General features: G+C 36.2%; 1 protein-coding gene across 5 annotated transcripts in view; it reads left to right on the top strand.

Moving 5' to 3' along the window:
- The window catches only part of UBR3 (ubiquitin protein ligase E3 component n-recognin 3), a 104072-nt gene that overhangs the window by 15409 nt on the left and 71993 nt on the right, over positions 1-16670 (top strand). For 4 of the 5 annotated variants that reach the window (XM_077785034.1, XM_077785035.1, XM_077785036.1 and 1 more), the window contains exons 6-10: positions 1860-1926; positions 5670-5800; positions 10957-11185; positions 14370-14549; positions 15277-15410. In XM_077785034.1, the coding sequence (XP_077641160.1) occupies positions 1860-1926; positions 5670-5800; positions 10957-11185; positions 14370-14549; positions 15277-15410 (741 nt within the window). Of the gene's footprint in view, positions 1-1859; positions 1927-3085; positions 3322-5669; positions 5801-10956; positions 11186-14369; positions 14550-15276; positions 15411-16670 lie in introns of those variants that run through there. The other variant, XM_077785038.1, reaches the window with a different exon arrangement.

Genomic DNA, 16670 nt, shown 5'->3' on the forward strand with positions numbered 1-16670 from the left:
TTATTTGATTCCTTGGAACATAAAATCCTAAATAGGAGGACAGGTTTAGAGAGGGCTTTTTTTCTCCTTTTGCAGAAAGGAAAACATGAGAAGTAACAGCCATCCTTCAGATTAATTTTTTGCTTAGAACCATCTACTATTGCAGAAGTAAACCTAAATACTGAACTGTGCGAAACTTTCCAAGCTGTTTAGTTCCCTGCTGAAGTACTGCTCTGATTAGTTGTCTCTATGTAAATTTTGTAATCTAGTGTTCCATCTGTGAAACAATGCTACCATTAGATCTCGGTAAGAAAGAACATTTTTAACCTATCTACATACATTTTAAATATTGGAGGAAGAAAATCCTGTTAAAAGTGTACTCTTCCCACATTTCTTAATTATTACGTAGTTTACTCTTCTCTAAGAGACTATAATCAGATATTAAAAACAAACTAAATGCCCTATGTAACTTATATAGGAGTACAGAGGAGAGGAATGTTATTTTTCTGATAAACATTTCAGCTTTCCACCTTCACAGTCTATTTTGACTTTTGGATGACAGGAGTGAACTTCCTTTTCAGTAATTTGTATTTGTAAAGCAGCTCATGATTAAGAAAAAGATTATAAAACAAATAATTAACTTTTTTTACTGATGGTTTTTTCAGGGTGGGAGACTTGAGTTGTAGAATCCTGCAGTTCATAGTAATATGCCAGCAAGTCTGATATTTTCTTGAGAATACATGACCCCTCTGACTGGGGACTGAGCAGTGGCAACATCCTGAGAACTTATTGATTCATTCCTGATGGAAGTACCAAAGGTACCCTGTGTTCACAAAGACCACAGGATGCCTAAGTGTTCAAATGTGTGTCCATCTTAAAATGAATTTTCAGATGGAGGAAATGAAAAGGTAGACAAAATCAGACCTTTCATTTACACCATACTTGTGGTCAGTCTTTAAAGTGTGAATAATCTTCTTCCTCAAGGAAGGATAGTAACTTCTTGAGATTCAGGTTCTTTATCATTCCAGAGAAGTTTGGAAGTAAAACATGGCATTTGCTTAGAGGATAAGGATATTGAGTACTTATTTTTAACAGTAAATATCTGCATTAATTTTATCTCATTTTATTAGCTCCAGTAAGAATCTTTATTTCTAGTTTCATTAGGGCTACCAGAGTTGGCAAAGATCCATGCAACATTTAATATACTTCTGTAATGTCACATGCTTTTTTAAGATGCAGTGTTAGATTTTGTGAAGGGGTGGTGGAGATGCTTTTAACATGTATTACATTTTGGAACCTTTGCTGTTTAGTTTGTGGAGTATATTGAAAGCTTCAGATGACAAGTGCCTGTGTAAAATGTTTCTGTTATTCTGTAGGAAAGAAGCAGTTAGAATTGGCATCTTAAAGGTGTCAAAAATATTTTATTCCTACATCAAAAGTTTATATTGATTAGAAAGTATGTAAGTAATTATATACGATGCCAACTTTGATATGCAATATGTAAGTTGATATTTTATAAGTTTGCTATTAAAAGGGGATATGGTAAAATCTTAGCTGTGCAAAGGTTAGAAATTTTGTAGTGTTAAATTTTTGCAGCAACCAGTTTTAGAAATCAAAGCAACTAACCTTACAAAATAAATGAAATAAACCTGGATGATAACACTGCCTGTTTGGGGTAAAAGAATTTTTAAAATTATGTTTTTCTCTAAAGAGTTGCACACAATGCGTCATTCCTGTAAGCAGTAAACTTGTAAGAATATATTGAAGACTTCTCCATTTTAGTTTGGTAGTTAAACCAGAATTTTGAGAGCATACCATCTCTTGGCAGTAAGGTTCTAAGCATATGATTGTCAATTTTTAAAACTCTTCCTCTACCCCAGGAGGACCAGGATGGTAGCCAAGGTGTGGGAAAACGCAAGAGGGTGAAATTAAGCAGCACCACCAAAGGTATTTATTTATAAAGTACTGATCTCAGTTTATCATGTTTGCTTTATGTCTGTCTTAAAATTATCCAGGGATACTCAATTCACTTCCCAAGCACTGTAGTGCTGCACGTGACAGGTATTAAATATAGCAAAGTCTAAAAATGAGTTGCAAGTGAAAATGTGGTAATTGGCAGGTTAGATTTCCCTTGATTGAGTACCACTGTCTGGGACTCTGACCATTTTGTCACTTCTGTGTTGTAAGCTGTTTTGTAACTGAATGAATGTAATTCATTCAGTTTTCACCGTGTGCCTATCAAGGCTGCAATATAGCTTTACAAAACAGGTGTTTGATGTATTTACTATTAACAAATTTTTTTGATTGTGCCACTGTACATTATGATTATGTTTGTAGCCAGGCAAGAATGGTTCTCTCTGGTCCTGGTTGGTCTTTTTGTACTGTTTATTGATGTTTAAGATAAAGTACTTGAATAAAGTGTTTCTTGAAACTACTCCATTCTTTTTCTAGCTTGAAATTAGTCCCTTTTGCAGTTTCTAGTCCAACAGAGTAACATTCACATTGAGGTCAGTGCAAGTTTTATCAAGAATAACCATAGACTAGACAAGGTGGTTCTATCTTGTGCTTGACATGTTTCTGTGCTAAAAAGTGCTTAATAATATTTAAATACTCTGTTAAATAAAGAAGACTTTTTTGGTTGTGGTTTTTTTTTAATGAGTGTGAGGAGACTGATAAAGGATGTACAAAGAATTGCAAGCCTTGAGAAAAGAATATTTGGGTAGCAGAATTGTAGTAAAAGTTGGACTAAAGTTTCTGGAAGGTCTCTGGAATGAAGGTTTGGAGCCTGAGTTTTAAATGCAGAGGTTAATGAATCAATGAAACATTATGATGTGAGAAGTATGGGAAAGTAAGATTGATTGATTGTTTGTAGTGTTTCCAGATTGAAGGAAAAACTATGAGGAAGCGGAAAAAGCAGAAAGCTAAATGTTCTGGCAACAGTGTTGTTTAGAGGTGATCTCAAAAATGGTGTAAGAAAGATTGTGGCAGAGATGTGGAAGAGGCAGTAGTTTTGGAGAAATGCAGGAAACAGAGGCATCCAAAGAAAGTTCTCTTAAACTTGGATTTAAGAGGCTGTTAGCTTGTCCAAAAGATGAGTTAGAGTCAGGTGACACAACAAAAAAATGCTGTTCTGATGCATAATAACTAATTAGGGAAAAGGCAAGGAGGAAGCCCAGATTTAAAAGCTTCCATTTCAGGATAAGTGATTCTTGAATTCAACATTTCATTTTCCGCCAGGATTGTAGTCTTCCCCCTCTGAGGCATCCCAACATGGACTATGATCATGATGTTGATAGCTCCTAATATCTGCCCCAGAGGAGGGAGTCTGCCAATGGGGGAAGGGTAAGTATCTGTTTTTATTAAATATCAAATAGTTTTCTGAAGTTTTCAGTATTCATATTTTATGTCCAATAGGGTATAAAATAAGAGTATGAAAAGAAAATTTTGGAAAACTGAGTATTGAATAAAAACAGATTTACCTTTTCCATATAAGTAGACTCCCTGTCCCATCCTAGCTCTGCAATGATACTGTCTTCATCCATGGTTATATACCGGGGATATATTGGAATGCTAAGTCTTATATTCCAGAGAGATATTTACAACACTCTGTGAGGTGTTTTGTGGCACAAAGAAAGAATAAAATATACTTTAAAGAAAGTACAGTTTTTAAGCTGACGTTCTCTCATACAGGTATGGGACTGAGTGCTGAGATTTTTTTTTTTTTTTAACTCTGTTTTAAAACCTCATCCTACAACCATCTGAAATACAGATTTTTTTAAAACCCAGAGGCACTTTTTTTTTTTAAAGAAATTTAAAATCTGGTGATGCTTTTCAAAAGAGTGGAAACATTAGTTCCAGTGTTCTTGACAAATTTTCCAGGCTTGCTAAGAGCATTCTGCCTACTCAAATTATATAGCAGGTGTAAGCAGATATGTATTGTTGGGTCCCTGCTTGAAACTGCTGCATGAAATATTGGGTATGCACTGTTCACCTATGTTGTGTGTCAGAGAAAGCTGCACGCTCAGTGACAGATACAGTGTTGTTTGTCTCCATGCCTGCTCACTCAGAAGCATTTGGCATGTACCTGAACTTGTGTTCTCTGTTCTGTGGACAGAGGACTCCAGTTTTGCATAAATACCAAGCTTTCATGGGCAATCAAATCACACATGCAACTTCATAAAAAGAGATGAGGAAGAGAACATAAATGAGCATCATATATTTGTAGGTGATGTGTAATACCTTACAAAACAGTTTAATATTAATTAATATCACAAAATACTATAATTTTAATATATGTTGTGATTTTGTGAAGGTAGTGTTTTATATTAATGCTTGTCAAATATATTGAATAAAACATATGCTTTTTTTTTTTTTTTTGTGACTTGCTTGAATCTTGAGGAGAACCTTAAAATTTAAGTCTGGGAAAACTGGTTACTTGCCTGGGGAGCTCTGACATTTGATAATGGTGGAAAATTGAGGTAATTGTTGCTTATGGAGAGCAAAAATGTCTTATCTTGCTTAGAATAGGCACAAAGCTATCCAGTGCAGTCTCTAAAGCTGCCAGTGAAGATGTGAGTCTTCAAGGCCAGATGATTTTCTGTGTAAGTGTTTTTGGATGTGTGCAGATGGGAGCACTCCTGTTGAATTATGTAATTTTCTGTGGAGTTACATATCCTCAGGTGTAGTTGATTTCTAGGTGTGGAGAAATAGTAGTATAATTACTTTCTTCTTTAGTCCTCCTATGTTATGGGAGTGAACACCACCTGTTGTAAAGCATAAATAATCAACCTCTTAAAAAATGGTGAAGAATCTTTAGTTTTTTTAAAAACAGAGTTAACATGATTTATGCTCTATCAAGTGATCATTTCATGAACAGTTTTTTCTAGCAAAGGTCAGTTTGCAGCTTTACAATCACAAAACTGATCTGCTTGAAAACACAGCTGACAAAATGGAAAGATCCTGGACTTGATTCCTATGTAGATCCCCCACAGGGATCTACTATCAGTATGAGTAAAGGGGCAGAGTGAATGGACAGGAAAGGGGAAAGATGGGACCGTCTCTCCTGCTATTATCAGGAGTTAGTGCCTCCTATTATCTAGTTATGGTAATTTTCATATGAAAAGACCCCAGCAAGCAACTTAGTGGTTGGCCACTCAGTGCATGTATTGCTTTGAAAGTAAGAATAAAGGATACATTATTGCTTCTATTTATTTTGTTTAGAGCTTGGTAAAGTGTTGCTTAGGTAATAGATTTCATCACTTAATAATGAATTGTATTTTGTTGTTTTGGTATTTTAACTTCAGTTAAGTAGTAGTCTGCAGTGTTTCCCTTGGTTAAGTAGCTGTGTAAATATTGTGCAATTTGCTGTCATGCATTATAATCAGTGCAGCTATTACAGTAAGGTGATGTGATTCAATGCAATCAATGAAGATTGTACTCTGTGGTAGAATTGTATCGAAAACTTTCACTGGCTTTTCTGGGAGGTTCTTTTTATAGTTACAGATTCTGACACTCTGCAGTATTGGTGAGCTTCATTTTCCCAGTGTTTAAAAATAAATTATTTACAGAATGTGCTAAGATGTTTTTAAATTTTTGTTCCTGAATTTTTATATGGGTGCAACCACACTATTATTGTTCTTAGTTTTAACACTTTCTGCATTACACATGCCCTGCTTTGACTTTTTATGCAGATCAGTCTATCATGGATGTTTTGAAGCATAAATGTTTTCTAGAAGAATTATTATTTTGGACAATAAAATATGAGTTTCCACAGAAGATGGTGACTTTCTTACTCAACATGCTACCAGATCAAGATTATAAGGTACTTGGTCTTACTTTATTCAAACCTACGTATCTTTTTATATTCACATAATTTTTGTGTATTATCCCTTGCATGACACCATATATGCTTATGTTTGAATAATAAGCAGTAAAATAATGCAGATCTTTTACCTCATTTTGAGGATTTTATAAGAAATTCCTAGTATTCGAAATTTAGTATTTGAAAACCAATGTGGACAAAACAAGATGGATAAATTTGGAGCAGCACTATTAATTTTGATTTCATAGTTTATTTTCCTTTTTGTCTGTTAGTGCATGCGTGCATCTGTTGATTTTGTTTCATTTTATTTTACTTTGTAAATTGTTTTTCATCACTTAAAACATGTGGATCAACACTCAATGATTCTGTAGCGTGGTATGACAAGGGAATAATTGCAGTGATTTCATTCCTGTTTCAATTATTGTAGTAGGCAGTGGTTTTTCTATATAGGCCATTACAGTGTGACTGTTCTTGCTGCAGCAATGCCCTAGGTGATTTTGGCAGCCTTCCAGGTGCTTCCTTACAGAGTTTTGCAGTTGTTCCTATGAAGTATCTCCTGGCCCAGAGTTGTGGAGACTGGATGTCATCTTCCTGTTTTAAATCTTGGTGTTCAGCCAGGTTTGGTTGTTTGCTTCACATGTTCCCAAGACCTGGTATACATAGCAATCAGGCCTAACATTTTGCTCTGATCATGCCATACTCTTGAGCCATGCAGATATTTTGGACCTTCTCAGTGCCTGCTGGGAGGAAAAAATCAAGAAATGTTGAAGTCCAGGCATGCAGATTTCTTCCAAAATGTCTGTTTATAATGGGACAACCCTGTATTTGTGCCTCCTTACAACCTTGCTGCATCAAAACAAAGGACATGAAGATAACTTGCAAGGAAGAAAAAGCCAAGATATGGGCCTTGAGCACTACTGTGTCCATCTCAAGGTACCATTTTGATTTGCGATACCAGCATAGATTCGTCTTGGTCAGATCCAGCTAATACATGAGAAGACATTAGGACTTTTTAACTGATGATCCATTGCTATGAAGCTTGAATTCTTCTTGGTATCTGGACACGCACATGGATATCCAGTTCTCCTGGTCCATTGCCAGCTAAATTCCTGCCTGTAAAAACACCCAACTGCTAGCATCATGCAGAAGAATCTGGTAAGTGTTCCTGTGTTTCCCTTACAACTGTACCATGTAATAACATCAACTTGTAATGATTGTGGGATCTTTCTTCCTTTGACAATGAGCCATAGTCCTCAGTGACATTCTTTATTCTATTAATTATCTTTCTTCACTCAGAATGGAGATCATGGTGTATTTGGTCTCTCTACTGATTGCCACCTTTAACTGCAAGTAATCCATTTTTCTGCCCACCAATACTGCATGCTCAGATTGAAAGGCTTTTATAAACTTTTTTGTTGGTTGTTTTTTTTTTTACCAATTTCATACTGTTTTTTATTAAGAAGTGAATTCCTATGTTAAAGCTTTAGTAGAAGCACAAATACCAAATGTTCAAACTTTTTTTGGAATCTGTGTTTAATCGTTGTGATGGTCTAAATGGCATTTTTAAATATTAAGGAAACTCAGGGCAGGAAATACATCTTGTAGCAGTAAACTATTTTGTTGCCAGATACCTTTGCTTTGTTGCAAAACTGTCAATGCTGCATGGATTTTAAACATGTTTATGAGGCCTATTGTTAATTTACATGGAAAAGAGAGAACATAGCATTTTGGGATGAGTTAGAAGAATGTTTTATCTTATATGCTTCCATTTAGCTTTCTTGAAAGAAAAGCTTGTTTTCTGATTAATTATACCACATTCTCAAACAACGGGGATACCTCTAGGGATTTAAACTGTTCCAAATGTCTCACAGCTTTCTGCTACTTTCTCTCATCTACACTACATGTACTGTTCTAATTTTTCTATATCTGCTGTTGCACAATTTAGCTGATTCTTTGTGAGGCGATTTAGCTCATTAAATCAGCAGAGTTCTGCTAGGTTGGATTCCTGATAAACTGTGGGAGCTAGCTGGACACAGAGCACAGAGCTGGATATCTGTATATGCTTTGAAATTGTTGAAATCTGACCTCCAGCATAAGCATATGAAAATCCATCATTACCCTGTGTAGCAGTCACTAAACAACTAGCAATCTCAAGTTACAGATTTTTTTTTTTTAATAGGAAAACAAACTTCCCTTTAAGGATTCCCAGTACTGAAAAGAGGTGTTGAAAGTGGGGGGACTAAAACTGGGGTAGCTAGCTCTTCCCTCTTTCCCCACTGTGGCGAATGAGAGAGATAGCACAACAAAAAGTGTGGTCTTTGCCTTACAGATGTGTGCTTGAGGCATCCCTTCCATCACTCTGACATTTGAAGCTTGGAAGACTTACAAGTGAAGAAAAAGAAAGCAGAAGAAAAATTTATTGAAGCTTCCAAGAAATTAAAGGTGTTATCATGTGGACAAGAGGAAAAACAAAAGACCCAAGAAAGAAACTTCAATGTGACTGAGGAGAAGGCAAAGAATATGTTGGCAGTAAACAGGAAGATGGTGGAAGAGTGTAAATCCAAGAGCAGAGCCTTGCTGAAATCTTGCTGAAAAATGCAAAAGCATCTGGTGGACATAATGAATCAACAAACATAATTAACAGAAGTGCTGTACTGTGTCAGGCACTTCCCATAGTGACCCTTGGGGCAGCTATTAGAGCAGTAGGACTTTACTAAATCCTGGCTATGCTGTTCTACAAATTCTGTAGAACAGTTTTTCTATTGGAACCTTAATTGTAGTGCAGCATTCAGCTGGCAGAAATACTTTCCATCTTAGCATTGAGATTATAAACATAGGAGATTTAAGTTCTAACTGAAGCATGGGGGTTGGTGTTAGTCTCCAGAGGGTTCTGGGATTGAAGTTGAGTGGTCACCAAGAGGAATGGATAGCTGAAAAAGCTAACTTTGTTTTTCTATTGGTAGAAATTTAAAAGCTGCTCAAGATCATAGAAAGTTAAGTCAGTGAAGATAATTAGATGCACAGGAAGCATGTCTGTCTTAGGAATAATTTCTTGCAGAAGGTTGAAAGCTGAGTATTTGGAAATGTGTTATGACAGAAATTGCATTCTTGCTGCATGCTATATATTTCCTTAGTTGTGTACTTAGCTTTGGCCACTGAAAGAACAGATATGTGGATGGACTAATTTGGCCTACTATGGCTGGTTTTATGTACTGACTGCAGTTTGCCACAGTATTTCAGCTTAACCTCTGGAATGAGTTTAGTTTCTTCCTCTCAAAATTGGAAAGGGTTGTTTTGTTTAACTTGCAAGTGAATGTAGGAGTAAAGCTTCTGTCTTTCAGAAGTTAAGTGTTTTCTAGAGTCCTTACCATTATACTGTAGTGAGGGCAATTTTACAGTACTTTCTGAAGTTCATTATTGTAAATGAGTGAGGCACAAAAAATTTTCATGCATATTGATATAAAGTAAATAAAATCCAAAATTTGTCCTTAGAGAAGGACCTTGTTTTTGCAGTCAACTTCAATTGAGCTTGCTGTGTAAAACAAGTAAAACATAGTTTCTTCATCATCACAGAACCCAAAAATCCTATTTAAACATAATACAGTGTGAACAAGTAATGTATAAATAAATATAAATATATAAATAAAGTATAGATTTTTACTAGCAAACTAGAGTTAATATACTAACTTCTTAAAATACCTGCTACATAATTTCTGTCTGAGGCTTAATGTGAATTAGTGTGTAATTAACAGTAGTGTGAATGTCTTGATAAGTGCTAATGCCAGTGATGAAAATTGTTTCAAACCTCTAATGTAAAGGAAATCACGTGATGGGAATATCTCTAATACCAGAATGGTACTGTATTAACTTTGCTCAAGTATTGAGAATACGCTGTGCCAAAAATGCTTTAGCTGAAAATAGTTACCATTGTTGTGTGCTATATGTGGAACATACTTTCAGTTATTATACAGGTTTCCTTCACTGTGGACCAGGTATAGGAAGGCAGGTTAGGTACTCCTGCAGTGTTTTCTGCAATGATATGCCCTTTTTCTCACCCTGGTTCAGTTTCTTGCTTCAGCAATTTTATCTTTGGGGTTATTTGCTGGGAGAAGCTGTTTCTCTACCTAACAGCACAATTATGTCATCATGGTTTTGGAAGTATTTTTAGGTGATAATAACATGGTAGTGCCATAATAAAAATATGGGAGCACTGAATCTAAGGCAGATCAAATAAAGTAGTGATCTCTATATGGTCTGGTGAAAGCATGGCTGCTGAGGGTGGTTTTAAAATTTCTAATTCTATGCTTATGAAAGTTTAATACTTCCAGAAGGAATGGGCAAGGGATTTTTAGACTTTGGATTTTTATCACTACACAGCTTGTCTTCTTACTAAGCCAAGCAAGTCCAGATGGTGTTAATTCAGAACCTAAAGTACTAAGTGAGAAGTGATTTCAAAGCTAGCAGATATGTTCATGTATGTGTAGTGAAAAGGCTGATTCATTAATGCATTTTGAGGTTAATGGAGTGGATCACAGAACTGTACTAGGATTTATAGATATATGTACAATACTTTTAAATAATGATCTGGTTAAAAAAAAACACTAGAGGTTTATTTTAAAAGTATAGGATACTGTGACAGTAGAAATGAAAAACAGTGAAAAAATGTCTTGCTTGAAAATGAATTAAAACTTAATTGAATGAATTAAAACTTTGCTACTCAGCTTCATGGTTAGATGGCTGCAAGTGATAAGGCAGCTTTATAAGGCACTAATTGTTCATAGTGTATAATTTTTGGACATCCTGTTGTAGGATGTACAAATTTAGGATAAATTAATTATTAGAACTTTGCTACTTTCATGAGCATGCTGAGACATTATATTCCTTGTTTAAACATTTATGGGTTATCTTTCTTTAGTGTGGAAAATATAGAAAGGTAATGAAATTAGCAGCCTAAGATACCCCTCCCTATAAATAGGTCTTTTCATTTGGTCTGTTTCTAGAAAACAGTCATTGCTTTTGGTCATTGGTTTGTCATAGTATCTGGTGTTTCCCAGGGTATGTGGATTGTGCATTAGTAAGGGAATATTTTATAATGAAAGAAAGCTATAGGTTTTGTATGATGCTTATTAATGTCAACATTTCTTTATAATTCGCAGATTGCTTTCACAAAAACATTTGTTCAGCATTATGCTTTTATTATGAAAACACTGAAGAAAAGCCATGAATCAGACACCATGTCTAACAGAATTGTGCATATCAGTGTTCAGTTGTTCAGCAATGAAGAACTAGCACGCCAAGTAACAGAAGAATGCCAGCTGCTGGATATTATGGTCACTGTTCTGTTGTACATGATGGAAAGTTGCCTTATTAAAAGTGAATTGCAAGGTAGGTTTAGTTGTTTGTTTCTTTCTTTCCATGAATAATAAATTGATTATAAAGGAAATATAATCTTTGGAGGTCAATCCACCCCTCTGATGACTTTCCAAAAAGGTACAGCTTCTAGCAATATATGGTAGAGGATGAGTCTCAAAATTCCCTGGAAATATAAATATAAAGGTATCTATCAGGAGTGATATTAATATTTTATCCTTTGGTTTGTATGTTTTTTCTTTTTTTGGGAATATTAGATGGTTTAGAATGAAGGTTATTACCTTGCTACTACTTAATTTGTTGCGTGAAGTGCATAAGCAACTTTTTGAATGAAAAATTATATGCACAAATTGGGACCTGTATGAATTTAAAAAATATTTTCAAAGAATTTCATAAGCTATTTGCAGTATTTAAAATTGTTTTAATTTTTAAAACTTGTGATTGCCTTAATAAAATTTGATATAATTAGAGGAGAATAATTTAATAATTTGTCAATATAGCAATTTGAGCAACCTTTTGTTTGACAAAGTGGCATTTTGAATTTGAGCTATTGTAGGCTGTAACTTCTTTAGTGAAAACAGCTGTTATATTTTTACCCTCCTTATTTTACCTGTCCTTATATGAAAATGGCACAACTGAATCTTGCTGACTTCTGTCATTCACTTTTACATGCCTAACAGACTGGAGACCTCTCAGTCTGAATCTGAGAGTAGCCCCTAGACAGGCTGAGTGCTGCTGATAAATAAGTATCACAAACTTCTGCATGAAATTGTATTTTTTTTCCCAAAGTATCGTTGTCTCAGAGTCCAATCTATGTATAGCCTGAACCAAAATGGCTGTACAGAAATGGGAAATCCTCACTCATCTAGCTATCAGGAGTGCCCTCATTCAGCAAGCACTTCAATATGAAAATTTTTTCTGTTGCCCTACATAGACTGCTCTACAATATTAAAAGGAAAATGCTGAATATTTAACAGTTTGTATATCAGGTGATTTTTGCTAAATCAATGCCATATTGCTGGAATGTAATTTAAAACTATTTCTAAGCATCTTTTGAATGTTACCTTTTGGTCAGTATGGGATGCTGGTAGCATGGTGGTAAGGTTCTGTAATGGGTCAGAAGTGCATTACAGTAGGAAAAGTCTGTGACTATGATTAGTCATTTTCTGGAGAATCTTCCTGGTAATTAATAGGTGTAAATTTGAGCTGGTAAGCTAAATATTGTTAGATATATTTGTGATATATGCATGAGAAAAGACTTACCCTTGGAACAGTTATTCCACTGTTCTATTACTCTTTTCCCAGCACCAGTGATTTCACTAAGCTAAGATACCATTATAGAATTATAGAATCTTTTATGTTGGTTGTTGAGTCCAACAGTAAACCTAGTACTGCCAGGTCTACCTCTGGGATATGTCTGGTTCTTTTCAGTGTTTTCACTACATTTCCCCCTCACTGCTTTATATGTGAGGGGTTTGGCATACTGTAAATGGACAGAAAAGAAATAATAAAATTTGTTATTGTGTTTTTGCCCCCTCATATTCTCAATGGCCTTCTTTTGCATTCTTTGGGTTTGTTTTTTGTGTTTAGTTCAAGTTATATTTTATAATGCTGGAAATAGTGAGAAGTCTATGCAGATGAGATAAATTAAGAATTTTGTTTGTGCAGCTACTGTAAACCATAGGTTGTTTAGTATCTGAATGAGGCAAAATTTATAAATCCAGCCAATGGATAGATGGAGAAAGCATGTTTGAAAGGAGCAAGGAAAATATGGAGCAGGACTTGTGTGTGCTGCAGCATGTTTAATTTGCCTTGCTCACGGAAACTACTTGTCTTTGGAACAGCTGACAGCTATTTAAAATGTACAGTTCACTAAGGGTATTTGTGGACAAACTGTTTTAATGAACCAGTTGGCCTGTGTTGATACCAACTTTGTAAGTGTTGCCAACTCAGCTTGCCTCTCTCACACCTGGTGTGAAAGGATGAGGGGTAGAAACATAGATGCAGGTAATAAAATTGACTCCCTAAGGAGATTTATGTCCATATGTTCTTAGAGAATTTTTTCCTCTGTATCAGCACTTTCCTTCTAATGGACTTTGTATGGGAAAAGGATTTTTATAGCCCCAGTGAAAATGTTTTGATAATATCCTTTGGTAATAAATGTTTTGGTTTATCCTTTGAAAATCTCTGAGTGACTTTACATTAACCCTGGCTGGTAGAGCACTCTGAATAAGAGGCAGTGCTAGTGTCCATTTGAAGTAATTTTGGATTTGTCTTATCTGTACTGGAATAGATGTAATTGTTGGTCCTTTGCAAAATCCTTCAGCAGATTCAGTCAGAGATGTTACCCTGTTCTTGGACAGGCTAAAGAGAGCCACTCTACATACATGTTTACCTCACCATCCAGAGACTGGAGTCTCTTAATAAGGATATTAACTGACATGGGTACTGGAAGTTGTTTTGCTTGGATCATGAATCCAGAACCAATTCTGTTTCCCTTCTGATCTTTCCAGGAGTCCCTCTTCTCAAAAGGAAACAAAGAGATTTATTTGACAGATGTAGAGAATGAACTTCTGTGATTTGGGGTGGGAGGGAAAGAAACACCCCACCCCGGCCCCACTTCGATTTCTTATCCTCCTCTTCTAAGAACTTTCTCCTGCTTCTCCTGCCCCAGTCTTGGACAGGCTGCATAAACCCTCTCTCTGTCCCAAATTCAGAGTGGAAATGTTTTGCTCTGCTCTTTTCATACTCAACATGCCAGTGTAGGTTTCAATCACCAGATTTCTTCTTGAATGCTGTAAGGTACTTTGCTCACTGGGGTCATGTCAAATTCAAAGTAGAATTCAGGTGTTTCTAATAGGAATTGTGTTGTTTGGTTTTTTAATAATTAAAACTACTGGAAGAGCCATAGCTGTGATGGTTTTCCTAATATGCTACTTTCCAGAGGTTGTGATACTGTTCAAAGTTTAAGTGACACTTGCTAAGTGGGATCTCTGTAAGTCAGTCCATGATGAAAAAACAGCCTCAGCTACCATGAAAGAACCATTTTAGTTTCCTGCAGTTTTCTCTGTGTGTCTCTGACCCCAGCATTACAGTGCATCCTAATTGATATTTTTGCATTCTTTTGTAACTTTATTAATAAGCAAAGAAATTACTTTGTCTTCACCTTTTGTTTTGTTTTTTTCTTTTTTAAATCTAGATGAAGAGAATAGTTTACATGTTGTGGTGAATTGTGGGGAAGCACTACTGAAGAATAATACTTATTGGCCCCTGGTTAGTGATTTTATAAACATACTTTCGCACCAAAGTGTGGCAAAGAAGTTTTTGGAAGATCATGGTCTTTTGGTAACATGGATGAATTTTGTATCATTTTTTCAAGGTATGTGACTTTAATAATCAGTCACTAATACAAGGATGTTAAGACAGTTAATGTTCACTGTAGCAATATCCCTACAGTGCTGTATGTATATATTTAATCTATTAGTATTCCCCCAAGATTGAAAAGAACAGTATATTCTAGAAAACAGATTACAAAAATTATCTAATGGATCTTTTTCTTGTGTGAAGTAGTTGAAGAGCAGTCACATCACACTTAGTTGACTGAGATCTGTGGTGCAAGAATTCTGAGGCTGTACTTAAAGTACAGATCACAACAGTAAACCAAACTGTTTTACTGGTGAAGTTCTAAATTTAAATATACAGGAAATTAATCTCATAAATATGGATCTTTTTCTAAGTGTTGCTGTAAATAAATTTTTTTTTATTATATAAAAAAAAATTTAAGATGGTGTATCTCAATGCTGATAAATGTTTTGCTTAGAAAGAGGACCAGCATTCAGATGTTCTAATTGACTGAGTAACATTCAAAGTAGAAGTTAATGTCCCCTGAACAGCAAAGACTGCAGTTATTAGCCAGTCTTTTATCTTTTCTGGTATATTTCTGTTCAAACTTTGTTTTATCAAGTATTCTTCCACTAGATAAAATAAATTCTTATATTTTGTGGATTTGTTTTTAGAGGTGTGTAAATGCATAATACTAACAAGACTGCATTTCATTTAGCCCTAGTTAAAGCTTGGGTTGTATAACTCTGCTTAAATCTTTGAAGGTATGAATTTAAATAAACGGGAGTTAAATGAGCACGTGGAGTTTGAATCACAGACATACTATGCTGCCTTTGCTGCTGAGCTGGAAGCCTGTGCCCAGCCAATGTGGGGTCTGCTGTCACACTGCAAAGTTAGGGTAAGGCTAACATTTCCCTGTCATAATTCTTGCTTTTATTCATGATTTATTCTAGAATCCTCAAACCTGATAAGGCTGTCTTTTGTGTTTGGAAAGACTTTGGTTTGGATGTCTTTGTCTATTTAAATAACATAAAACTGCAATCAACTCAAATTCTGTGTATAGTGAGTGTAGAATTCATGCTTGTAAACCATTTATTGTCTCTGGGGCTACAAGTTCAGGATGTGTGCAGTCATTTCATATGACTGTACATATGGAGTAACTTCTAATCTAATGAAGAACTTGATAAATGTCTCTGAGTCATTCTGCCTTTGTTCAGTGGGAACAGAGATACATAAGTCATCCTAATGTTATTCTAATGTTGGCTGTGTCTGTGAACAGACACTTCATTATGATGGGAGATTGCCGCGCTCCCACCCCGGTTCCCTTTGTCTCAGCTCCGGCTAGCTCTCATCCTGGGGCGAGGGCGGGCGATGGAGGCACCCTCCGCCGCTCCCAGCTGGGGTTTGGAGAGTGCCTTTGTGGGTTCCGGGCAGCGCTAGCAAGCCTCGCGGTGGTAAATGAAGAGCGGATCCTGCTGGGGGCTAAGTCCGAGTTTATTGTAGCCCAACGGGGCCAAATGTCCTAGAACGGTGCCAGCCAACAGGAACAAGCACAAGGTGCTTGCACTGGCTTATAAACTGTAAGGGAGGGGTATCCAACGACCAATGGGGATAGGGATAGGGGGTGGCTCCGGGATGGGGGGATATGGTGGGGTCCAATGGGGGAAGGATATGGGGGGAGCCCCAGGTCCTCGCCCAATCACCCGGTGCCCTGAGTAGAAGCTTCTGGATGGATGGGAAGGGGCACCGAGTGATAGACAAGGCACCCGGGGGGGGTAAAATGCCTCTTTCAGGGTGATGGATAGATACTGGGAAGGCGGGAAGGGCGGACAAGGCGGGAAAACTGGGGATAAACCAAGTTGCACACGGGGGTACAAAGGAATAATACAGGGATAATAAAACATATACATAACGCAACTCCACAGGAGATGGAGTAACTTATGGGTTTTTGTGGTTCTATTAGAGGTGAAAACCACTTGGGTTCCAACATCAAATGGTCTCCAAACTAGAGCAAAGACTTGTTGCTATTTGCTAGACTGTAAATTATATTAAGTTACAGCAAAAATAGAATCCATCAGCTTTTAGGAACACTTAACATATGAAAAATACTTTTTACTGCTTTTCTGTGAAATAAATACTTGTATTCAAAATTAGCTTA

Source organism: Lonchura striata, chromosome 8 (genome assembly GCF_046129695.1).
Source record: "Lonchura striata isolate bLonStr1 chromosome 8, bLonStr1.mat, whole genome shotgun sequence".
NCBI classification, from domain to species: domain Eukaryota; kingdom Metazoa; phylum Chordata; class Aves; order Passeriformes; family Estrildidae; genus Lonchura; species Lonchura striata.